Source organism: Propithecus coquereli, unplaced genomic scaffold (genome assembly GCF_000956105.1).
Source record: "Propithecus coquereli isolate 6110/MARCELLA unplaced genomic scaffold, Pcoq_1.0 Scaffold215, whole genome shotgun sequence".
NCBI lineage: Eukaryota > Metazoa > Chordata > Mammalia > Primates > Indriidae > Propithecus > Propithecus coquereli.
In genome coordinates, this window is record NW_012146634.1 from 2,130,214 (window position 1) to 2,156,509 (window position 26,296).

Genomic DNA, 26,296 nt, shown 5'->3' on the forward strand with positions numbered 1-26,296 from the left:
CCATCCTTGTTCAAGCCACTGTGGTCTCTTTTTTATGACAAAGGCCTTCCACGGACTCCCCTGCCTTTGCTCTGGTTGGATACAGGAGTCTAATCCTGGCCTGTTTGTCAGCTAGAGGAATCTTTTTCAACTTTTGGTTGTAGAGCCTTATTAACCTCTCCCAACCCTTTGCCTCTCTCCCTTCATCTTCTACCCTCTCCCCTCCCCTGCCCCATTTGTTTTTCTTCAGCCACACTGGTCCCCTGCTGTTCTTTGACCAAGCCAGGTGCCCTCCCACCTCAGGCTCTTTGCATTTGTCCTTCTCTCTGCCTGGACCTCTCTTTCTCCAGATACCCACATGGTTCTCTCCTTCCTACCTTTCAAGCCTACTCAAATGGTGCCTCTCAGGGAGATCTCTCTGAGAGACTATTTTACGCTGTAGTCTCCTTCAACCCACCCTCCCCACCCCCAACACACCTATCACACCTCCCTGCCTTATTCTCTCCCTGCCATTTATCACTCTCAGACCTACTGTTTATCTTAGTTAGTCACCTGCCTTCCTCCACTAAAGCATAAGCTCCACGAAAGCAGGGACTGTGTTTACTTCCACATCCCCAGTGCCTAGGACTGTGCTTGGCACCTAGCCCATGCTCAAACAGATAACTACTCACAAAATATTCCTCCTTTAACTTCCTCTGTCCCCTTTCTCTTGGATCTCCTCCTGAGTGGTATTCTCCATTGGCCGCCCCCTTCTTCCTTCATCCCGGCTATGGGTGCTCCCCAAAGCTCAGTTCTGGTTCCTGAATTCTCCTTCCACCACCTGTATCCTTCAACCCACTCACTCACTCTCCCAGCTTCAATAATCACTTCCATCTCCCCCTTTTCCTCTTAATGAAATTTAAATAATTGTGTTCCTTTCATTACATTTTTACTTGCTCTGAAACCTCAGTTCAACTGTAAGTCCCTGGAAAGTGAGGACTGTGTTTGTCTCTTCAATATACAGTTGTTCTAGGACCCAAGTATGTTCTTGGCAGGCTCACTGGAGACATGTTTAGTAGATGAAGATTCAATACACTTCCCTCTTGCTCCTGCCTCCTGGGTCTCCCAGGATACACCTAGGAGCCTGACATCCAAGGTGGACGCTTACAAGGCATCATGTCAACTGCTGGTCAATGTGCTTTTGGGAGGCTTCAGCCCAGGGTGATTTAATGAGTCACAGTGGATCAATAAGCTGATTCTTTGGCTCTACTTGAAAAAGCCTTTTGTGGCCACTCTTAGATCTCATTTAACTTAAGTATGTGGGTGTGAGAAGAGGATGCAACTGAAATTTTTTCTGGCAAGGAAGGCAGTTTCACCCAGGAGCCCTGGCTTCCCTCGACATGCTGGGCCAGTGAGGACCTGTGTGTCCCCAGGACAACAGAGCTGCTTTTCTGCCTCCCTCATCAGACTCTGTGGCCTTGAAGACTGGACTGGAGTTGAAGTCGTTGTACTCCAGCCTGGTGCCTAGTGCGTAGTAACCATAGTGCAAGTAGTTATTACACATAAAAAAGAGAAGTTCTTTCTACATCCTTACCCCAATCCAAAGAAGATAGAGAAACATACTCCCCTACTTCTGAGTCACTCTTCCTGTCATCAAAGCCTAGCCTAAAACTTTCCTTTTCTAGAAAGTTTTCCAAGGCAATCTCATCTGACTCTGATTTCTTTTCTTCATTTTTCCTTAACACTTCTGCACATGGCTCCATCGTACAGCAGCTTGCACGATTGTATTGTAAGCACCTGAGCCAGTCTGTCCCTGAGTGTGTGCCCTCTGTATGAGGGCTTGGGGGCGTGGGGACTTGTGCACTCCGTGGGGGGCTCTTTCATTGCCATCTTTTCCACAGCCCAGCCCAAGGCTCTATATTCAACAAGTGCTCAATGATGCACTGACTAGGACGTAGTTGGCACTCAACAAATATCTGTTAAATGAAAGAGGAATGAATGTCAAACCCAATGTTCACAGAAAGGATATTGAATAAAAGGTAAAGCAATCCAAGTGTCAGCACAAAACCTGCTCCCTGAAATGATCAGCTTTTGAGAAGAACGAGAGAATGTAAACAGCCCACAAAGAAAAACAAAACAAAACACTCTTCTGAATCCCTTGAAGAGCTGCACATTTCAGGACCTATTTTCTGTCCCAAAGAGCAATGCAACTATGTCCTCTGGCCGTGCAAGAATCATGCGTTCTGTTGAAGACTGGGGTTTGAATCTTGGCTCTACTACTTTCTCTCTGGGTGACATTCCCCAGGGACTTGAAGAGAGGACTGAGTCTTACTGGCATTTAAGGGAGGAGAGAGCATGTCTAGACATTCTGCCCAGTGGCCTGTCATCCTGGGGTTCAGGCCTCTGCTATGGTGACCCCAGGGACCAGGTAGCTCTGTTCTGTGAAAGCAAGAGGGCCAAGAACTTCTCCATGGGAGAAGCTGAGAAGATGAGACTCTCAGAATTTTGGAGATGGTTTAACACTGAGGAAAATGCAGCCCAGGGAGGGGAAGTCACTTTTCTAAGGTCACCCAGAGAACACATGGCATAGCTAAGACAAGAAATAAAATAAGAATAATAATATCCAACAACTGGTCAGAGTAGGTGGCCTGGAGAGAAGGGGAAGGCCAGGCCTGGGAGTGGTACAAAGGTGACCCACAGGCTGAGCCAGCAGGGGAGGCACCAGGGGAACGGGGCTCAGCAGGCTGCTCTGTGGCAGTGCTGTCCTAGGCAGCTTGTGTGTTTCGTTTCATTTACTATATATGATACCACTAGGAGCTAGATACCATTATTCTGCCCATTTTGCTGATATTAAAACTGAGGCACAGTTAGGATAACCTCCCAAGATCTCAAAGCTAGAAAGTAGGGAAACTAGAATGCAAAGCAGGTTCGTTTGGCACCAACGCCTGAGCTCTTTCTGCACAGCTCTGCTCATTCCCAGGCTAGAGGCTATTTCGCCACATAAGTCCTCCCTTCTTCCCTGCAGACCCCAAGTCAGGCTCCCTGGAAGGACACAGTACACCCCATCACCCCCCCCAACACACACATGCACACATACACTCACACACAGGCACACACATAGACACACACACACACGCACACTCCAAGCCGGTGGGGACCCCGTGAGGCAGGAAGAGGGCCAAGTCCATTAGTGCACCAAACACAGCACATATTTATGGCCCCAATTACAGCCTTCACCTCCCGCCGCAGTGGAAGAGCGGGTATAGTGACAGGAATAGTTGTGTGCACTGGGGTCTGAGGCCTCTGTAGCAATAACTACAAGATTACAGAGATGTTAGCAAACCCCGGTGACGGCGGCTCTATTATAATGATAAATCTACAGCTTTATATAGAAATAATGAGACTGGGGGCAGAGGAGGGGGGAGGGAAGAGCAGGGTGATTTTAGCCAATTGAAGCTCTGGTCGCACACGGTGGCAAATCCCTAGGAATGCCTGGGACGTCACCAGGGCACCTTAGATAAACCAGGCAGCAGGAAGGGCAGCAGGAGCATGGGGCAGCCCTCCCCGGGGCTAGAATGGTTGCGATGAACTCGCAAGATTTCCTTCCTAGGCCTGTGTTTCTTGATTTGGTAGAATACCAGTGGCCACCGCCCTCCAGGCCTGGTGTGCCTGTCCCTGGCCCTCCAGTCGGTGGGGCATACTAGCTGCTGGGCGGCCAGCCTTCCCTACAGAACGACCTGGGGTCGGGAAGTCAGCGTCCCTTGTGGCTTAAGATTTGCAATTAACGAAGAGCTCGACTCCCGGGCGTGTACCTCCCCTTCGCTAGCCTTGACGCTCAGGGTTCAGTGGCTATGAGAAAACGACACAGATGCTTCAGGCTTTGCTCTTTCAAACCAACAGGGGCACCATTCAGGGCACTTGTGTGACCACGGAGCGGCCTCCGGAGGCCCCTTTCTCACGGTGCCTTTCCTTCTGCTCAGCAGGTGGGCCGCCGGCCCTCTGCTTTGGTCCAGACTACCTGATCCGACCGGTTAGCCCTTGCCACCCCAGACACAAACCGTCTACGTGAACCACACCCCTGAATGAATGCACAGGCTGGGCCTCTCCCCGCCAAGTCTGGCTCTACCCATTTTCAAAATATTACTTGAGCTTCTCCTCCAGGAAGCCTTCCCAGGTAACCTCCCCACCAACTGCTTCTTTATAATCCTTTCCTTGGGTACCAACATATAGTTTTAATTATTAAGTAAGCCGCTGGTCATTTAACACAAACGTGCTGGGTTCTCACACTCAGCCCTGAGGGCAAATGCAGGGGAAAGTCAAATGTGAGACACAGCCATTTCTGAGCCACTGGGGGGACTTTACAAGAATATGATTCCAGACGTAGCTGAAAGAGTATATCAGAGGGGCAGTTGCTGTGAGACCAGACGGCCGCCGGGAGGGCGGCTTCGGGCAGGCTCTGGACACTGGATTGGTCTGGGCCGGGCAGAGAGGTGGGGGCCCGGCCTGCCTGACAGAAGGAACCTCGTGGGCAAAGGCAGGAGGCAGGAAGGTCAGGCATTTCCCAGGGACCTGCCCGCCTGTGCCAAGGGAGCTACCAGGGGCCTTATCTTGGATTCAAAGGGCAACTCTGGGAATGGAACCAGGCACTTGGGAGAAACAGGAGCTGTCACTGCGCTCATCTGCACTGTCGTGTACACTGAGTGCTCTGTCATGCCCAGTGACTGTGACTTGGGCCTCCCTGGCCCCCACATAAAATTGTATAGTCAGCACCACAAAACAGGGAAAAGCACCAGCTTTCTTGCGTCTCTTCCCCCTCCTCTGCTCGAGTCCTTGGCTGCCGGGGTGACGAGCCCGCTCCTGAGAACCATGTCTGCTGGCGAGGCTGCGAGCTGGAGGGTCCCAGGAGACTCACTGGAGAGGAACACTCAGCTCAGACTGCGAGTAAGACAGGGTGTCTGAGCATGGTCCCAGCTCTGCACCTCTGGAAACTTCTGGGCCTGGACTCCCTCTGCTCCTGGCTAGAATGCTGCTTCTTCCTCTGCCTATCAGGTTCTTTATATAAGTCCTAGTTTAACTGTCCTCATCCGGGAGAACTTCCTAGCTGTCCTAACTCTCAGGGATCTTGTAACTGCAGACAGTGTGTAGTATTTGTTGCCTTGCATTGCCAGTGATTGCATGAACATTTCTTGTCTCTGTAATTAGATTATGTTTCTGTGGGTTGAAGAGGCTATTTCCTCTCCCAGCCCCACCCACCCTCACCTCCAAGTGCCTGGCTCCGTGTTCTCAAGAGGAGGAGATGGGGAGGATTACAGTGATATTGACTGAGGATGATGGGGATGATGGGGATTTGTCCGGTGTTCTTTGGTTGATCTGCTTGCTTTGGAAGCTGAGCTAGGGAAATGGGGATAGGACAGGGGCAGGGACAGCCACAGCAGTTCTAGGGTATGGGAAGTTCGTGATAGGAAGGTGGGGGTTCTGGCGGGGAGCAAAGAGGCCCCTAGGAGGGCTGAGCTGAGCTCTGCTTCCCGCAGCCGCTGGCCTCACCCACCTACCCTGGGCCGTGGCCTCACTGTGAGGATAACTGAGTGGCTCTTCTCTACCTGTAGAGTCACTGTAATGAAGCCGCTGCCTTGGGAGACCACAAGGGACAAGCTACACCAGATGTAAACTTCAGAGTGATTTATGGAGTGGAGCTCCCATGCCTGGGGCCGGTGCACAGCTGCTGTTCTGATCCACCCCGTCTGCCCGCCCTGTCCGTCTGCAGCCAGCTGCTCATGCTGTTCTTAGGGACAGCATTTCAGGAAAGCAAAGGCGGGGCTAGCACTGAGAAATAGGACTGGACCGGTCAAAGTCAGTACCAGCTGTGACAACGGGGTGTCCCAGACACCCTTCCTGGGGCAGAAGCAGAGCCCATCAAGCTTTTCTTCTTTGAACAAATTGAGATTTGTACCCTTTGCCCACCAGAGCAGGGCTAATTCCCCAGGCCTCTCTCCCTCAACAATTCAACACAGAGATATTGAGTACTAACTGTCCAAAGGGAGGTCTGCAGGCAGAGTGGGGTCACCACCTCCCCAAGATATGGCACAAAGTATATCCAGGAAGACACTCAACCAGTTAGCACTCAAGGCACCAGATGCAAGGCCACTGGAGCTTGAGGGAAACACCCCTGTGAGCTCCCAGCTGCCTAGGTGGGCTTGGAGAGAGGGACACCACTACAGTTGCAGATTGCAGTTACGCAGCTTCCTCAACCCGGTGGGCCGGAGGACGCCATCTATGCCAAACCCAGGGGCTCTGGATGTGTCCTCTCCAGTTGGTTCTCAGTGCCAAACCCTCCCTCCCTTCTCTTAGAAGCCAACCTGAGCCTCAGTTCCTTGAAGCCTTCCCTGGTTAATCCCAGTTGATTGTGAACAGCCCAGCATCCACCTCTCATGTGTGGATTAGCCACATCTCCTTTTGGGCCAGCCTCCCTCATCTTCTAGTCTGCACCAAGGAGACAAAATGCCTAAGAGAAGGGACTCTGCTGTGTGTCGTCATTAGTGCTGTTCATTAGGTCTTTGCAGATCTCCTCCTGGGCACATGGCAGCATTACTTTCCCCTGACCCCTTGATAGTAGGAGCTTCCCTGTGTCTGTCTTGCTTGGCTAACGAATGTGAGTGGAGGTGACATGAGTGGCTTCTGCATGGAAGCTCTAAGACATGGTGCACGATTTGCCACATCCTCTTCCTCCTGATGTTTAACTGTGGGAGCACATGTCGAGATGGAGCCTCTGTTGGCTTCGATCCCTGGGTAACAAGGAGGAGTAGTGCCCCCAGCCAAGCTGCAAAGCTCAGTAACATGAACAAAACATAAATCTCAGTTGTCTTAAACCACAAAATCCTACGACTATTTGTTGCCATAGCATAGCTTGGTTCATCCTGATCGACTTAGCCTGTTCTCGACTGCCTATTCTAAGCTTCTGATACACATCAATGCCCTCAGTAGATGCTGCTGTCTGATTCAGTCTATGGGCCTGGCCCAACCGTTACTCATGATCAAAGGGACATACAACATAATTTTATAGGTGGCAAACGTGAGGCTTAGCAAGCAGTAAGAACCACCTCAGAACATGCAATCAGAAGCAATAGATAAAATTCCCTTCCCTTCCCATCTACATGGAAACTCTGCTGTCCACCACCCCAACCTGGGGCAGAGTACAAGGACTTCACCAGGGCAGGCTGGGCCATCGGGCAGTTTCCAGAGTCCCCTTCACATCCGTAAGGGCAAAGGCCATTTGTCTCTAGGGGGTGAAGGGGTTGGGAACATGTCCCACCCAACTCAGAACTGCAAATTCTCAGGAAGCCAAGGGAACAGAGCTGTACTCACACTCGTGGCATACTGGATGTCCTTCCAGATGGAGGTTTCCCGGGACAGGTCAGAGGCCTCAAAGAGGTTATCCAGGATGACCTCGCCAATCATGTCGTGGCGGGAGAAGCGGTCAAAGTCGAAGACACTGAGATGCAGCTTGCGGTCAGCCAGCTCCTCGTAGGGCACAGGGAAGTGGAAGTTCTCATCGAAGGTGGGGTTCAGGGTCTTGCGGTGCACCCGGGTCTGCAGCTTGCATTTGCGGTCAGGCAGGAGGTAGATCTTGACATAAGGGTCAGAGCTTCCACAAAAGTCCTTGGCAGGGAGGTCAAAGGCCTTCAGGATGCGCACAATCAGGGTCTCGCTCTCGTAGTCGTAGCGCAGGCTGAAGTTGATCTTCCCGCAGCTCTTAGTGGCCTCGGACTTGGCATCGTCCCCATCCACTGACTTCTGCTTGTAGAGCTCGGGCTTGATGCGGCCAATGCTGGTGGGCTGCTCTGCTGCTGGCGGCAGCTCGTTGCCGTAGTCTACGCTGGAGACGTGCATCTGCCGTGGCAGGTGGCGCTTGAAGGACGTGTGCCTGGCGGAGGGCAGGAGGGGGCAGAGAGAGTGTGGTCAGGGCTCAGGGGGAGGGCAGTGCTGGCGGCGCTGGCTCATCCTATGCCTTACTGAGCCCACTTTTCCTCTGCGCAAACTTTGCGTGCAAGGTTGTGAGCATTATGTATCTCTATATATGTAAAGTAGTTGGAATGGTGCCTGGTATAGAGTAAGCTCAATAAATGTTAGCCATGGCTATCATCATTCTTCCTGCTTTTCTGTTGCTTGCTTTCTAGGTTTCTTTCCTGGTAGATGTGACTCTGATTCCCCCACTAAACAGTGAGATCCCTTAGGGAAAGGACCGTCCTTTCTTATCCTCAATGTGGCACTCCGGTTGTCACCATCATCACCACTACCACCATTTATGGAACACTGGCTATATGGCAGGCAATGGAGTGGTCAGGCTGTATAGGTTAATTTTGGCTCTGCCACTTGCTGGTTATATGATCTTGGACAAGTTATTTAACCTCCCTGTGCCATAAAAATAATAATCAAAGATAATAAAAGTAGCAATTGCATAGGATTGCTGTGATGTGAAGTGAATTAACACATATAAAGTACTTAGTATAGGGCCAGGTGTATAATATAATGAGTGATCTATGTGTCGGCTCTTGTTATCAAGTGGATTCTTTCATTGGCTCCTCACAACACATTATACAAGTCATTAGCCCTATTTTACAGTTGGGAAAACTGAGGCTCAGGGAAGGCGAGCCACTGGCCCAAGGCCAAACTCTATCAGTGTGACCCCAGTACTTTCACTTCAGGCTGAAGACCAGGCCTCCTTCCTGTTGGTTGGCTCCCTGGGAGCCTGGAGAGACATTGCAGGGACCCAGGAATCCATAAGAGCCCTAAGTTTTAGTTAATACAAAGCCTCATGTATGCATGCACCACATCTTTTAAAGTGTTTCTGAATTTAGTGGGTTTTTGTCATTATGTGCTTCTTGTTGCTGCTATTTTCAGTTAAAGGGTGCCGTATACACAACTGCTATCATGCAGGGAACTCTGAAAGGTTTTTAAAGAATCCTCATCCTCAAACTGTTACCCTTATCTCCCATGCACTGCAGATGCTACCTATGAGGCCTCACTGACATATCCCTAAACACACCATGAACTTTTATGCCTCTGGGCCTTTGAATATTCTCTTCACTTTGCCTGAAGTCTCCTTCCAAACACCCAACGCACCCCTACCCTACTCTCCCATTCCCCCCACACCCACACACCACCTGAGTACACATCACATGCATAGCCCCCTGCCTCAAAGTTCTCTTTTCGTGACGTCTTTCCTGGTGGCCACCTCCTAGTTGACTGCCCATCAAAGATCACACCATCTGACATATTTCCCAATCAAAGGATACGTGTTATTATTTTTGTCTCTGACCCTCACAGGCTGAAATCTCAGTAATGTATTAAATAAGGGCGTGTGGATGTGTGGGCGTTAGGGAAGAGAGGAGTCCATCCCTCACCTGGTGGATGACGCTGGCTCTGTGGTTTGTCGCTGCAGCTGTGTGTGACGCATGATGTGCTCCTTGACCGACATCTGCACCTCGGCCGGGATATCTGGGGACGTGTGGCTGATCTTCACGGCGGCCTCCAGGAAGCCCAAGGTGCTTGGGTCCTTCAGCTTGTCTGCCATGTTGCCTCTGAGGCTGGGGCTCTGGAGGGCCTCCAAGGTGGGGTTAGCAGAAGATGGACTGGAGGCCTCCTTGTTCCTCCAGGGCATCCAGCACAGCTTCCAAAAGAGAAAGAGAAAAACTGCCACCAGGGCCACGCCACACACAATAACTACCACTGCGAAGAGGCTGACAGAGGTGCCTGCCCTCGGCAAGAGCCAGGCAGGGAGGGACAGAGACAGACAGAAGCGGGGAGAAGCAGGTGAGGGTTTTGGAAGAGGGGACACACAGAAGGGACAAAGACGGAAGAAGAGAAAAGAATGGTCATGAGAAAGCTGCCAGGTCAGAGGAAGAGACGGTTTTAGGATTGACTCTCGGTTGTCCAATTTGAGAAATATCTGCAATCTTGTGTTCACCTCAAGCATCATCCCCTACCCTCTGGCCAGCTTGGAGAGCACCTGGGTTGCCTCCCCTACTGCCTACAAAGGAAGGCAATTTAGATATTTAATGGCAGCCTAAGCAAATGTGCAAATTCATGAAGCGTTCACATTTGGATGCTGTTTGAATTTCTATTAGAGCGGTTACTATGGCCAGACTTAGAGTCGTTTTTGTATACAGCTCTCTCTTCCTTAACAGGCTGTGATGCCCTGGGGGCAGAGGCTGGCCAATTGGTCTTCTCTTCCTTATCCCACCCCCAAGGAGCCCAAGAGAGGAGCTCAATAAACACTGAGCTGACTTCGAGTGAATGAGATTGAGCATAATCTCTTTAATTTCTTCTGAACTCCCAGAACTCTGAACATAGTAGGCTCAATAAATACTTCTATTAAGTTAGAATCCAATCCACACAGTATATTTCAAAGCTAAATACAGGCACACCTTGTTTTATTGTGCTTCACTTTATTGAGCCTTGCAGATATTGCGTTGATTACAAATCGAAGGTTTGTGGCAACCCTGCAGCAAGCAAGTCTATCAGCGCTGTTTTTCCAACAGCATGTGCTCACTTCATGCCTCTGTGTCACGATCTGGTAGTTCTCACAATATTTCAAACTTTATTATTATTATTATTATATGTCTTATGGCGATCTGTGATCAGCGATCTTTGATGTTACTATTGTCATTGTTTGGGGGTGCCATGAACTGCACCAGTGTAAGCTGGCAAACAGTCGATAAACGTTGTGTGTGTTTTGACTGTTCCACCGACTGGCTGTTCCCCTCCATGGGCCTCTGTTATTCCCTGAGACACACGATGTTGAAATTAGGCCAATTTATAACCCTACAATGTCTGGCCTCTAAGTGTTCAGGTGAAAGGAAGAGTTACATATCTTTCACTTTAAATCAGAAGTTAGAAATGATTAAACTTAGTGAGAAAGTCATGTCAAAGCCGAGACAGGCCTAAAGCTAGACCTCTTCGGTCAAACAGTTAACCAAGCTGTGAATGCAAAGGAAAAGTTCTTGAAGGAAATTAATGGTGCTACTCCAGTGAACATACAAATGATAAGAGAGCAAAACAGCCTTATTGCTGATATGGAGGAAGTTTTAGTGGTCTGGATAGAAGATCAAACCAGTCACAACATTCCCTTAAATCAGAGCCTCACCCAGAGCAAGGCCCTAGCTCTCTTCAATTCTATGAAGTCTGAGAGAAGAACCTGAAGAAGAAAAGTTCAAAGCTAGTGGAAGTTGGTTCATGAGGTTTAAGGAAAGAGGCCATTTCCATAACATAAAAGTACAAGGTGAAACAGCAAGTGCTGATGTAGAAGCTGCAGCAAGTTATCCAGAAGATCTAGCTAAGATAATGAAGGTAGATACACTAAACAGATTTTCAATGTAGAAGAAACAGCCTTCTGTTGGAAGACGATGACATCTAGGACTTTCCTAGCTAGAGAGGAGAAGTCAATGCCTGGCTTCAAAGCTTCAAAGGACAGGCTGACACTCTTGATAGAGGCTAATGTAGCTGGTGACTTTAAGTTAAAGCCAATGCTCACTTACCATTCTGAAAATCCTATGGCCCTTAAGAATTATGCTAAATCTACTCTGCCTGTGTCTATAAATGGAACAACAAAGCCTAGATGACAGTCCATCTGTTTACAGCATGGTTTACTGAATCTTTTAAGCCTGCTGTTGAGACCTACTGCTCAGAAAAATAGATTCCTTTCAAAATATTACTGCTCATTGGCAATGCACCTGGTCATCCAAAAGCTCTGATAGAGCATACAACGAGACGGATATTGCATTCATGCCGACTAACACAACATCCATTCTGCAGCCTGGGGATCAAAGAGTCATTTCAACTTTCAAGTCTTATTATTTAAAGAAACACATTTTCATAAGGCTATGGCTGCCATAGATAATGATTCCTCTGATGTATCAGGGCAAAGTAAATTAAAAATCTTTTGGAAAGGATTCACCATTCTAGATGCCATTGAGAACATTTATGATTCATGGGAGGAGGTCAAAATAGCAACATTAACAGGAGTTTGGAAGGAGTTGATTCCAACCCTCATGGATGATTTTGAGGGGTTCAAGCCTTCAGTGGAGGAAGTAATTGCAGATGTGATGGAAATAGCAAGAGACTAAAATTATAAGTGGAGCCTGAAGGTGTGACTGAATTGCCGCAATCTCATGATAAAACTTGACTGGATGAGGAGTTGCTTCTTATGCATGAGCAAAGAAAGTGGTTTCTTGAGGTGGAATCTACATTGTTGAAATGACAACAAAGGACTTAGAATATTACATATACTTAGTCGATAAAGCAGTGGCAGGGTTTGAGAGGATTGACTCCAATTTGGAAAGAAGTTCCACTGTGGGTAAAATGCTATCAACCAGCATCACGTACGGCAGAAAAATCTCTTGTGAAAGGAAAAGTCAATTGGTGCAGCAAACTTCATTATTGTCATGTTTTAAAAAATTGCCACAACGACCCCAACCTTCAGCAACCACCACCCTGATCAGTCAGCAGCCGTCACCATTGAGGCAAGACCCTCCACCAGCAAAAAGATTATGACTTCCTGAAGGCTTAGATGATCATTAGCATTTTTTTAGCAATAAAGTATTTTTAAATAAGAGTATGTACATTTTGAGACATAATTCTATTGCACATAATAGACTACAGAACATAACTTTTATATGCACTGAGAAACCAAAAAATTTGTGTAAATTACTTTATTTTGATATTTGCTTTATCATGGTAGTCTGTAACCAAATCTGCAATATCTCTGATGTATTCCTGTACAAATGATTTCTATAGCTGTCCTTTTCCATTCTTGTGGCTATTCAAGAACTTTGCTGTAAAACTGGTATTTTTGAGCGTTGTGATGAGTTTGGAGGTGGGCACTCGCTGCCCAACCCCCAGCCCTCCATGACTCCAGTGGAATGGCCATTATTCCAGGAGAGCTGGGAGGGATACCTCCCTTCACAGGAAATGATTAAGCAGACCTCTCATCTCACTTCCCTCCCCAAATCTTGGAATGAACCTTTGAGCCCAAGGCCTCTTCTTGCTCTGAGTAGAGAAACCAGAAAGCTCTGAACCAATGGCACACCTGGTAAGGCTTGCAAAAAGGTCCCTTGTGGATAAGCCGGCAGAAAAGTTTCATTCGGCTTGCATAATAATGGAAAAGTTAAGAAATTCCATCATCATTAGCGCCCCAGATATCTGGCTTCTCTGGAAAAGACCAATGACTTGGTGACTGCACCTGTGCTCCTGCATGGTGGAACCCTTTGTAGGGGTGTGTCCTCACCAACTCAACCCTCAACTCCCTGTTCCCTGCCTGGTCCTGCAGCCTTGTGGGTTTGCAGCCCTTGGATCAGCCTGTCCCAGTGCCTTAAAAATCTTACCATTTTTGAAACACGGACTTGCGGGGGGGCGGAGGGAACCAAGGGCAACACACGTAACCTAAACATCTGTACCCCCATAATATGCTGAAATAAATAAAAAAAAATTAAAAAAAAAAAGAAAAGAAAAGAAAAGAAAAAAATCTTACCATTTAAGGTGAGAATTGACCCCACAAGTACTGAGGCCATGCTGCGCTTTTCCAGATGGGAGCAGTGGTCCAGAGAAGGGACTCGCCCGGTGTCACGGGTTGGTCAGACACAGAGCCCGGACCAGAGTCCAGATGCCTATTTGTCTCTGATTAAATTGTAGGCTACTGTAGGTTACTATGACCTGTGTTTTTCCTGTTTGTCTGACCCAGGGCCTGGCATAGAAACTGGCACATGGGAATGAATGAGTGGCACATAAAAGGGCTGTGATTATCTCATTTCAATTAAGTTCAACGAACATTTCCTGGGTACTTGCCATGTGCCAAGTTCTAAGCTAGGCTTGGGGTGCATAGATGCCCAGGTCCCTTCTGGGGGGATCCAGGGTACTATCGCAGCACACAGGCCAGGGAAAGCTGTCCCACATCCACAGGGATCTCAGAACGAGGTGAGAGCATCGGCCACTCTCTCTGGGAAGCCAGCGCTGCCTTCTGAGTCCCTTGCAGCAGTTATTTGCCTGGATCGGACGCCTCCTCCATGTATAGGGAAGGACAGCAGAGAATCCTCGAGTCCTGAGCCACCTACGACCCCCCATCCCTCCCCTCCACCCAGCTCCCTGCACGGAGACATTGGAGCCTTTTCCCGGCCAAAGGAGCTGGAGTTAGTCCTTCACCTAGACACTGCCAGGGACCAAGAAAGCTGATTCCAAGTTAACTTCTAGACCAAAGGTCTCCAGTGAGGTATGCATGCACCTCAGGGGGCACAGGGGAAAAAATCAGGTCATTTTAATACTTATTTATTATCTTAAAATAAAAGAAATCCAAACTTTGATATATAGGTTGAAAACAATAATGGCATTTTATTATCGGATTTAGTTCATTTATTCAACGTTACTATGTCCAAAGTTCAAAGTATTCTTTATATATTTACTCATTTAATCCTCTCCAATGAAGCAGATATGATTATTACCCTCATTTTGCAGGTGTGGAAACTGAGACACAGAGGGTTAAGTAAATTGCACTGGTCACACAACTAGAAAGTGGTGGAACTGGGCTGCAGCCCAGCCAGTCTGGCTCTGCAGTGTCACCTTTGTAGAACATGTATATACGTTGGGAAGAAATAAACATATATTGGTGGTGCTAAGTCAATTTTTTTTTTTTTTTTTTTTTGCTGAATAATTTGGAAACTATTCTTCAGGCCCTTATCCCAGTGGGTTCACCAGGAAAGCCACCACAGATACACGCGTCCCTATTCTACATTATCTGGCCATCTCTAGACCCTTCACATCTGTTCTCTGCTACATCTGTTCTGGATGCATTCTCAGCAATATGAGTCACCTAAAACAAAAGGTATTTCTAGAGCTTTGCTTTCCTTTGATCATACATCTTACTTGTTCTGGTAATAATTAGAATTTTAATGAGAAGGGGGTGTAGGGGGAATCCAGAGAGCATAGAGTGCATTTAAATGTTCGGCCTGACAAAAAAACTGAATTCATAAATGAATAGAGAGGTGGGGGAGGGGGTGGGCCAGGAGAATCAGTTTTTCCTCAGCGTGGTTGCTATTTAGATTGCTTCTCCACGTGACCCCCAGCTGTTGTTCCCTTGGAGCTGTGATCAGGGAAGGCAGAGGGTAAGGATTACTGGGAATCATCACCTGGCACTCAAAACTGGTTACAGAAAACCAGGAGACCCTTCCCATGCCTGGAGAATCTTCTTCCAAGGCTAGGAAAGCCTGGACTTTTGACCTCTCACTGTCATGCAATGAAAGGGGAATTAAGTCCTGAACACTGAGTGGGTTCATCTTCAGCGGATGCAAGGTGGTGAGCAAGGCTGGCAAGAGCAGAATCAGGCTGGGGGGAGGAGGCGAATATAGAGGATTTAGCCTCTTTATTTATTTATTTATTTTTTTGAGACAGTCTCCCTCTGTTGCCTGGGCGAGTGCTGTGGTGTCAGCCTAGCTCACAGCAACCTCAAACTCTTGGGCTCAAGCGATCCTCCTGCCTCAGCCTCCTGAGCAGCTGTGACTACAGGCACGCACCACTACGCCTAGCTAATTTTTTCTATTTTTTCAGTAGAGAGGAATCTCGCTCTTGCTCAGGCTGGACACGAACTCCTGAGCTCAAGCGATTACAGTCATGAGCCACCACACCTGGCCATTATCCCCTTCAGAATCACTATATGCGGCCTTGAATCCAGACAACCCTCATCCCCTGGTTAAAGGTACATTAAAGTTAGGAAGGGCTGTAGGCTCCTGTAATAGCCGAAGGGGTGTGCAAAGGCCCAGATGACCTAAGACGTGCGACTACTCTGGGCTGGCTGAGGCCAACTCGCTGGCACACGTTACTTCCTAGGGAATCACAAGGGCGCAAACAGCCTGCAGAACCCACCTCCCACTCACGTCATGTTTGAACCTTGACCCTCTGAGGCGCAACTCTGCCACCTTTCTGAGCACCGATCCAGTGTTCTTCCCAGGTATATCTTGCATTAGCTTCAGGACATGAGAGAGGGAAGCCTCTAGCAAGGGCGAAAGTGCTTGGCACAACACTGAGAAAGGGGAAGTACCTCCTCAATATCTGCATTCTTCTTCCCTCTTTTCTTCCTTCTTTGTTTCCCCTTTGTCCTAGAGAGAAAGAAGCACTGCTCTGGAGTCAGACTGGGCTCACGCAATGTCCACCTCCACTGGTTTTAAACTGTGTGACTTCGGCAAACTACATAACATTTCTCAGCCTCAGTTTCCTCCTCTATAAAATGGGAGTAATAATGGTATCTATTTCATAAGGTCATTGTGAGGTTTAAAGGAGATCAAAAGTGTATCAAAAGTGCTGAGAACAGGGCCTAGAATGTAGTAAGAAATATAATAAATATTACCTATTTTTATTAGCTATGCCCAGTCTAGTTTTCAATATCCCTTAGTTTTGAAATGTGTTTGATGGGCAGAATACCTGCAACCCGTGAACACTAATAAGTAGAGATAGATTTAACCTTATCATCATAAACCAAGAAACAATATTACTAGGAGAAATAATAACTACTTCATACATAATACAACTCTCTTTATCTCTAGACATAATACATACTATATTAAAGATCAAACATCTCCAAGTTTTTCTATTAATATTCATTTACTTGCTACTTTCCCAGTTGTTTTGTTGTTACTATCAGCTGGTGAATAGTAACGAATTCCAAAGGAGTAAGAAGATCATGGAAGAAAAATCAATTGAGAATATTCCATGCTCCTGCAAAGTTTTCTTGGAAATTGGAGAATTACTCAATATTCATTATTAAATTCACTATCCATTACTCAATATTCATTATTAAACATCTTCATGCAGGTATCAGAGGAGCTCCAGTAGTCCATGGGCACCTGGTCTGGGACGCATGGCCGCCCAATTGTCCAACAGGCTCTGGCAGAGAAAAGAGCTGTGGAACGAGGCTTTGGAAACATATGCAGTGACGTGGCCTTGTGCCGGGGCACATGGCTACTAGGTAGGCCTGGCTGGGAAACTGGACTTTACCAGGTGCTCAGACACAGGGTGGGCAACTCAGGTGGGCACCAGTACCAGAATGACCACAGAGCACGTACCATCCACACTGCTTTCTAATTGTGTGACCTTGAGCAAGTTATCTGACCTCTCCAAATCTTGGTTTCCTCTTTTATTTAGTGAGGATTCTAGTTACCCTACCTCACAGAAAATCATTGCGAATATTAAATAAGCTAAGACTTTGGGCACAGTCCTTGGTACATGGTGAATGCCCTCCAAATGTAAGCTGCTAGTATTCTTCATGTTTTGATTTTTGGAGGAGGGTAACAGTTCACTGTGTACGAAAAAAAGGTAGGTCTCCAAGGCAGGGAAGGGAGACAGCCGATGACAGGGCAAAGCATCTGTGGGAACTCGTTCCCCTCTCCTCTCCTGGGAGATTAAGAGCCCCTGAAGGCCATCAGGGCAGGACCTGCTTGTCCCCTTAAATGAGACTTAAATGGTCCAGGTAATGACCCATGCTCTCCCTTCTCTTCCAGAAAGTGCTGGGTTATTAATTAGCAGCCCAGGGCTTTCTTATCTTCCCACTGACACTTCTCTCTCCACAGACAGCCCTGGTGCCCCCTCCCCTGTCTCCACCCATCGTGTTAGGATTCATCAGCAGTTCTCATCGCTTGCTATTGTTCCCATTTTTCTAATGGGCTCCCACGTCAGGAAAATCCATTTTGTAACAGTAACAGGCGTTCTCGCTAACAGATTGTAATTGAAAAGATAAACTAGGGAGATGAAGCAAAAAGAAAGGACCATTTTCCCTGCACATCCCAAAGCCAGAGAAGGCTGGCTCCAGGGCCGGGGGTTGCTGGTGGACCCTCAGAAACATCCAGGGCTCAGGCTGTGGACAGCAGGAGCTGCCTCGGCCGCGGACACAGACACTGACGGAGACATAGACAAAGCACGGCCCGGAGACCGGAGAGCAAGTGACGCAGAGGCTCAAGAGCCTGGAAGAACAGCGTTTAGTCTGGGAAGGGAAGAGACTCTGGGCAGAACCATTAATATTACTACTAATAATATCACTTGCTATTTACTTCTACATGGTAAGCACTATGTCCTTTACATGATCTAATTTAACTTTTACAGGCTTCCTAAGACATTGGGATTCACCTCTCAAAGATAAATAAACTAATGTAGAGATGTTAACTGAGTAAGTTGTTGGAAGGCAGTGCATTAAGTGGAAGAGCTGAGATTTGAACCTAGGACTTTGCGATGCCAAACACTGGGCTCTTGAACCAGGCGTCTAAGGAGACTGAAGGTCGAGGTGTAGAGTCCCAGGCTGGACAGAGAAGCTGGGGAGGCATTTCTTAGTCGTCCTCAGGAGAGGATGGGGGCATCCTCCACTCTTTGGCCTGACTGGGATTATGAGCGGCCTCCTCATGACGCCCACATCCCCATCTCTCTCCTTCCCTAGAAAGTAGACATCGCGGGCTCCCCACCAGCCACCAGGCAAGCAACCAGTGGCCTCTGGAAAAGTCGCATACAGAGAGGTACTTGAGGAATACCTGAGTGTGTGCATGTGTGTCGGGAGAACGGGGCTATTGTGTACTGAGGCTCACAGACAAGGTCCATTAATAATAAGCCCTGCTGAGGCTTGTAAGTTTATTAGGAGAACCTGGTGTAATTAAAATTCAGGGTTGGGGGAGGGGGAGCAGAGGGCCTTTGCTTCCTTTCCTTGTTTCAGAGATCCAGGCTGAGCTACCGATGGGGATAATTAGCAGAGTCCAAACAGAGAAGGAATTAATGCTCCTGAAAAAGCTATGATGAGGAGAGACAATGCTGAGCTAATTAGGGCCGCACCAAGCTTTGTGATTGGGTGCCCGCTTCCACCATTATTAGGGGATTCAGAGATAAACCGGAGACTAATGTGGAGTGTTACAGCTAACAGAGCATTGGCAATAATTTAGCAATTATTAATATTATTATTTGGGCAGATGGCAACTGTACCTTTCTGCCTGATGGGTCAGGGTGTGTGGTCCCTCTGAATGTGGGATCAAGGCTGGAGTGATGGAGGGGAGGGACAGAGAGAAAGCCAAAAATTCTCTTCCCTCTCTGCTCCTCTCCCTGTTTATACCTGCGATTAGTGAGAGGAGAGGTCCGGGTGGATCCTTGGGGAGCAAGAAAAAGACTTCAGCACCCCTAAAAGAGAGGAGGGAGGGATGAGGTCGTGTCATCATCATACTTCCCTGTTTGCTTCTCCTTTCAAAGGCCCCTCTGATTTCAATTCTTGAGTGTGGCCCAGTCCTTAGAGGCTTCTTTTCCTAAGCAAGGCTAGCACGGTGCTACCTAGCCGAGTCAGGACTCGTTCTTACCATGCTTTCCCCCCCTGTAGACAACCCTACACAGACCCTAAAGAAATCTGGCTTGATCCAGATGCCTCAGTGCCCGTCCTAATTATTTGCAGTCACATGTTATACCCCCAACTCTGTGGACAGGGAAGACAAAGTCAAGTCAGAACAATTAGAAGAGAACGAACACACCTTTAGTACGAAGCTTGGAGCGATGGTGCATACTGAAACTACCATCCCCACTCGAAATTCCCACAGTCAGAGAGAACTTCTAGAACTATAAATCTAGAGAACTTCTAGAACTATAAAACTAAGGGCTCTACAACTCCTCGATACTAAACTCTACTTCTAGAATTCTAAAGTTCAAACACACTAGACTCCTTTCCATGGGTTCTAAAGGATCATGCACGGCACCTTTCCTCAAAAAAGGCAAAATCTGCAGAATTCCTACCTTCCAGTGAGAAGGAGTAAGGGAGTGGCTGATTATGAAATTATAGGAACAAGACTTTGTGTTTTAATGAAATGCTGTGCATTTCATTTGTCATCACAAGCAAGAAAAAAAAATTCTGTGTTGCAAAAGGCCACTTCAAAGCCAGGTGGCTGAATCACAGAGTATCTCCAGGGTCAGTAGCAAAGTGAACAAACATCAAATACATCTCATGGCCACAGGTGAGCTGGAGAACAACCACTCCTGGCTGCCAGCCTGGGAGCGGGAGGGCCGCTCAGGATCTTTTGTCAGGTCTGCATTTTCTGGAACACTCCTGGACCTCTGCTTACTACCTTAAGTCCACAACCCATGTTAACCATACCTAATCCTCTGGAATTTGGCCTATGGAAAAAGTTCATTCACCTCCACAAGGCAAATGACATAAGGAGAACTGCCTGTTAGGGTACACTTGGGGTGTATTAAGGAGGAAAGCAGACCCCGTGCCTTTAGAGTTTTTAAAGAAAAAGGGGAACTTGCTTGCAGTTGGGACAGTTTGTGTACAGGTGTTTCCGAGTCAGGGTCTGATTAACTGAGATTTCCATGCAGTTCCTAGCACAGACCCTGGCATATGGCAGGCTCTCCGTGTATGACAGTGGAGCCAGAATCTCATTTGTGGAATCTCAGGATGTTACTAGAAATCTGTAACAGGAGGAAGGGAGGGAAAACATAACATGGTAAAGGGAGCTGGGAATGCTCTAGCAGCCACTTGCATTTTTCATGAAACTGCAAATGAAAAGCTTCAGCATAACTCTGGCTGAAGAATCTGGACTCAGGCAGTAGCTCTGGGATGCAGGGAGCAGGCTGGAAGATGGGACACCTAGGAGCCTTGTCCTGAGCTCCACGGCATCTCCCCAGACCCCATGGTCACCTAAATCCTCAAGATCCCAAAACCGCTCTTTCTCTTTCTATGATCAAGGGCCTCCTTCTGCCTCCCTTATCTCTTTTAGCCTCCCAGTGTGGCCCCTGGGCTTCCTGGGGCTTGTGACTCAGCAGCCAAAGTTAAAGTTTTCCAGGGCTGACAGCTCAGACTGCCTTCTGAGGCAGCCTGCAGGGAAGGCACACTGATTCATCCGAGCCTGCTGACTCTCAGCCCTCAAGCCTCTGTCACCCTCAACCTGGCCATCTAGGCACCTGTCATTCCAAACTACAGGGCATCCCTCTGGGGCCAGAACACCAGTGCCTCCTCCTATCAGGATGTGCTACACACATGCACCCCCACTCCCCAGCAACCCTCACCCCGACCCCCAGCATTTCTGCCCTGGACAGACAGGAGGGGCAGCTTCCACCCCAGGTGGAGCTCGACAGGTGTGTTCTCACCATCTGGCTCTGAGGGGTCAGGACCTGCTTAAAGGCCCCAGTGGGGATGGATCATTGGTGGAAAAGATGGAAAAGAGCTGAGGAGAGGCAGGAAAAGACTCCCCGACTTGGGGGAAATTCTGTGTCTGGTGGTGTGGGAGGCATGGCACCAGAGAACTGGAGGCTAATAATACTTGCTGGGCCTAATCTGTTCTGAGAATCTCCAAGAGAGAGAATCAGCCTCCCCAATCTCCTTCACTGTACCACCATCTAAAAGTTCTTTATGTCTAACCTTACTGCCTTTTGCTGCAGTAATCAACCCATTGATTAAACATTTCCAGGGCCAGAGAGAGAGCAGCACCCCCCTACGACCCTTACAGGGCTGAGGTGGGGGCTTCACTGACCCCGAGGCTGAATACAGCCCTCTCCTCATACACACAGCCTCCCCTTGGCCCACTACCCCCTCCCCCAAACAGCTCTGGGGGAGCTCACCCCTAGTCTACCTCGATGTGACCCTTAACCTCAAGTGAAAACAAAGCCCTGGAACCTGAGGCCGCTGGGGGCCTTGCCCCACCTGTACCTGCTCCCGGAATCCCTGCTCCTGTCCCTGGCTTCTTGTCCCTGGAGAAGCGTGTGGGGACCAAATTTCTGCCTCTCGCGGCCCCTCCTCCCTTGCCCGCGCCAGCGGTGCGGGAGACACCAGGCGAGTCCCGCGTACCCCTAGGCCCAGCACTACTGGGGTTGGGGGGACAAGGACGGGTGGAGTCTGCTGAGCCTCAAGGAACCCCGGCGCCTTGGTCCCTGCAGGATCTCCCCACCCCCATTCCGCATTTTCTCCAGGCCTCCAACTCCCCCAGCTGCTGCCCCAAGGAGAGAACGCGACCCGGTACTCCCTCCCGCCTAGGACCCTCCAGACGTTTGGGACAAAGGAGCCCCGCGGCAGCCGGCAAGCGTGGCCGCAGGGCACTGGTGCAGCAGGTAAATACCCGGTGGCTGGCCACCACGCTGCCGACCCTCCTGCAGCTCCCGCCGCCAGGGCGCGACACGCCATTCCCGCTGTCGCGACTCTCGGGAGGCGCCGCAGCTGCGCGCCGGGCTCGGGACTCACCCCCTCTGGCGAGCTCGACTCGGCTCGGCGGCCGCCCCGGGCTGCGCCCGACGCAGGGTCCGCGCGGCTGGGGCGGGAGGCGCCCTCTTGGCAAAGTCGGCGAGAGGCACCGGCTCAGCCGCGCACCGGGCGCGAGTCCGAGTCGGAGAGACACCGAGGCGAGTTATAGGGGCGCGGGAGGCTGTGGCGGGAGGACGCAGCGACACCCTCCCCCACCCCGCCCCCTGTCTCCCGCCCCCCAGCGGAGACGCAGAAAGCCGCTCGCAGCCTGAGAGACACCCGGACACAAAGACCTCGTGCCAGCTGCAGAACCAAGTTTCTTCCTGAGAGACCCAGGGAGCTCGGCCCGCTTTCACCGAGAGAACGGACCGGCGGACAGACAGACCGACTGATGGACCCTGGGACCTAGGCGCTCCCTAGGAGACCAGCTTTCTTCCTCGGCCGGATGTCCCTCGTCTCCCGCTTTATACACGGACCCCTCTCCTGGCGGATCGCCCGCAGGGCGAGCCGGAGACTCGAGAGAAAATGAAGCTCGGAGGGTGCCGCGTCCGGGAGCCAGGCTTTCCGCCGGGGCCCCCCGCGTAGTCCCACGGGAGGGGACGGGGGGTCTTTCCACCCCCTGTCCCCTGCGGACCTCTCCTTGCTCTGCGGGCGAAGGGCCAGGGGACCGGCTGAGGCTGGATCGCAATCCAGAATCCCGAGCCGGAGTTCTCTCTGTAGGTGCCGGGGCTCCTGGGACCGGTGCTCTGGGGAGGGGGCACCGCTAGGACAGGAATCCAGGAACGGGGGGGGGGCCCTGGGTCTCCCGTTACCTGCTTCGGCCGCGCTCGGACTCCGCTCTGGGGGCTGCTGCTCGAAGCTCCGACAAGTCTCCACGTCCAGCCCGAGAGGGGGCGGCCGGCCCCGGCACAGCGAGGCAAGGGCCGCGAGCGCCGCCTGGCACCGAGGCCCCCCGTCCCCCCACACCCGGCTCATGCCCCAGACGCCCAGGTCTGCGGAGCAGCCGCTCGAACCCGCACCGCGGCGGGGCTGGGGCGGGGCAAGGCGGCCCCAAGAAGACCCTCCCCGCAGCGGCCCCCTGCGGCTCCGCTCGGCTTTTAATCGCTTCCCCGCAGGGTCCCCGCCCCTCACGTGGCATCCCGCGGCAGCTGGCAAGTCTGGCGCCTCACGCCGCCCCCTCTACACTCAGGGACTGGCCTGGGTCCGGGCGGGTCCGAGGCGGGAGCCGGGCTGTCCTGAATCTTGGAGGGTGCAGGGCCGGTTCCTGCTCTGCACGCACTGCCTGGCGTGTGCGTGACCTTGGGCCTCTCTGAGCCTCAGTTTTCCTCTCAGTAAAAGAAGTACAGTGATTTCGAGAGCTTCACGGGTTCCCTGGGGATATAAAGGTAGTGTTTGTGAAAACATTGGGTAAACTGCCACATGCCGCACAAGTGGCAGCGAGATAGATAACCCCGTAACAGAAAGAGGGATGACTAGGCTGGGGGTGGGAGGACCTTCGCCGAGATCCCTGATGGGAAAAGTTAGTCACACTTGCCCTAAGTCCCGTCTTCGGAGGTAGAAGACCCCAAGATAGCGGGGCGACGCGAACTGCAAGAAGACTTTCTGAGCCCCGCAATCCTGCGCTCCGCGGGCCCGCACGTTGCTATGGCGACGGGAGGCAGCGGCCGTCTCTCTCCATGGCAACGGGAGGGGAAAGTTTCTGGCGAATAGGAATGGGGGGCATTTCAAGAGGGCTCTCAGTTGCCGCCGACCCACCTCCCCGCTTCGGTGCGGTACCACTAGACGTGATGTATCTTTCTATTAAGCATAACAAGGGCCAGAAAGGCAGGAAACTAAACGGGAGGATTGAGGCTAGACTTAAAGTACGGCTCCCTCAGAAAATGTGGAGTGAGGCCCAGGAGCAGATTGGATGAGGAATGTCGAGGTGCCTCACTCGGGCCTGGAAATCTGTGGGCTATCCTCGGGAAGGCCAGGGAACCTGGGCCCTGCGGGGACCCAGGAATCTCCTGTCCTCCACCTGCCGGCGGTGGGGCCCCTTCTGTGTGTGTATGTAGAGGGGTCACCCGAGCTACAGGCTCCGCTTCCTTTGCTTTCCTGGACCTGGGAAGGGAATTTTAGCTGGAGCCTCCGGAAACCGCGGGACTGGTGTGTGCCCGGGGAGGTTGGTGGGGGAGGAGGGTCTTTCCTCCTAATTAACACGTTAATTAGAAGCGGCTCGAGCAGTGACTCACTTTCCGGAGGGAGGAGATTCGGAGCCCCATCTCCTGGCGGTCTCCCCTGCGTGCCATCTGCTCCAGCCGCACCAGCCGGGCCCCTGGACTGGAGATCTCCGGGCAGCCAGTGCCCTGGGCACCAAGGGCCAAGCCGAGGCCTGCAAGAATTCTGGTCTAGCCAGGCGGGTTTTCCGCCCGGACACGCGCCTTGGCTCTGTCCACGGTGCTGAAGGTCCAGTTGGTGCTACAATCTAGTGGGCACAGGGGTGCGAGGCGGGGAGGGGACAATTGAGGGAGGGTCGCAGGAGGTTCGCAGCTTCCACCCTGACCCATGGCGCCTGCAATTGGAGCAGGCTAAGAACACAGGCGGGAGGGACGGAGCAGGTATGACCCCAGCAACACTGTACAATCCAGGCTGCCTTCCTGTGGGAGGCGTTGCTGTTCCAAGAACAGGTGAGGCTCTGGCGTCCCCATTCGCCCTCTTGGTGCTTCTGAAAACCCACCTGAGGAGCCCAGAGGCCCCATCACCTCCTCCACTACCGATGCAGACCTCAGCACCCGGGAGAGACAGGAGCTTGGAGGCTCCCGACTAGATGCTCATTAACGGTTTCCAAAGCCGCGGGTTTGTGTTTATGTAAAATACAAACGGAGAAGGACTGCTCTCTGCCCGTGTTTATGACAACTCTGTCAACTCCGCGGCGATCTCTCCCTCCCCTTCTCGAGTTCCTGGGGAAATTCGCAGAACAAAGCGCTTTGTTTTGCATTTGCAGCGAGTGAAAAAACACAAGACTGTTCCAAGGGCCCAGCCTGTGATGCAGGGAAATCAATATTTTGCTTACATCGAGTAGGGGAATTTGCATCTAAACTGAAGGCAAAGGAGCCTGTTCCGAGCAAAGCAGGTGGCAGAAGCCGAGAATTAACAGATAATTTCTCATTGTTCCCAGATTCAGCCTCCACACTCGGCAGGCGGTTCTGCGGTTCTGCAGCCTCTCTGAGCCCCGGCAGCAACTCAGGACCTGGCATTTCTCATCCTGACTGTGCGAGGGAGGTTTTCCCCTCACAGGGTGCAGGAAGGGGCGAGGGCTCCCGAGTCAGCCAGTAACTGCTGAATTTGGAATGTGGGAGTGAGGATGTGTGAGAGAGACAGAGAGAAAGAAACAGAGACAGAGATAGAGACAAGAGACAAAGATAGATACAGACACGGAGGCACAGGATGAGGCAGAGATACATAAAGAGAGTTACAGGGGATACAGGGAACAGAGACACAGAGACAGACGCACATATAAAGAGACACACATTCAGAAAAAGACATCTGAAAAGTATTTTTTTAACGCTAAGATTAAGCCTCACCCTAGTTGTTCTCTGCATCCCCCCCTATAGCATTGTGGTCACATAACTAGCCACAAAGTAGAAAAAAAAATATGGAAACTTTTCCTCTCCAAACCCCCTTTCCTTCACAAGCCCAACCCCCAAACACACCTATGCTTCTTCCCATATGAAGAGACCAAATCCAGTCCCCCACGGTCCCACCCAGACCTGGGAGGAAGGAGCCGTGATTCCACTCAAACCCAGGGAGAGAAGGAGATGGAAAGAAGTGGAATTGTTGCCCCTCAACTCTGTCTTTCAGAGAAAGACCATTCTGAGTTTGGGTTTAGGGGTGGGGAGGAGTGAAGGAGGAGAACAGACAGCATGTCATGGTGGCAGACAAGGACATTGGGCAAGGCCCCAGGAGTCTGGGTTCCAGAACTGTGCGCCAAACCGGCCCCTATCTGGTGCTCAATGTTGGATTAGGAGCTCGCTGAGACTCCTTCCAGCAACAACCCTCCAGGATTTTACATGAAAGGAAAGGAGGACCCTGGAGGTGAGGAGGAGGGAGGCAACTAAAGAGCAGCCCTTC

At 50.5% G+C, this 26,296-nt stretch overlaps 1 protein-coding gene across 1 annotated transcript in view; it reads right to left on the bottom strand.

The window, feature by feature from the left end:
• Positions 1–21,872, bottom strand: part of SYT6 (synaptotagmin VI) — a 58,556-nt gene extending 36,684 nt beyond the window's left edge. The window contains exons 1-3 of the mRNA XM_012644604.1: positions 21,659–21,872; positions 9,360–9,625; positions 7,321–7,879 (exon numbers count right to left, since the gene is read on the bottom strand). Coding sequence (XP_012500058.1) covers positions 7,321–7,879; positions 9,360–9,616 — 816 coding nt within the window. The 5' untranslated portion in view covers positions 9,617–9,625; positions 21,659–21,872. The remainder of the gene's footprint in view (positions 1–7,320; positions 7,880–9,359; positions 9,626–21,658) is intronic.
• Positions 21,873–26,296: the final 4,424 nt, after the last annotated feature.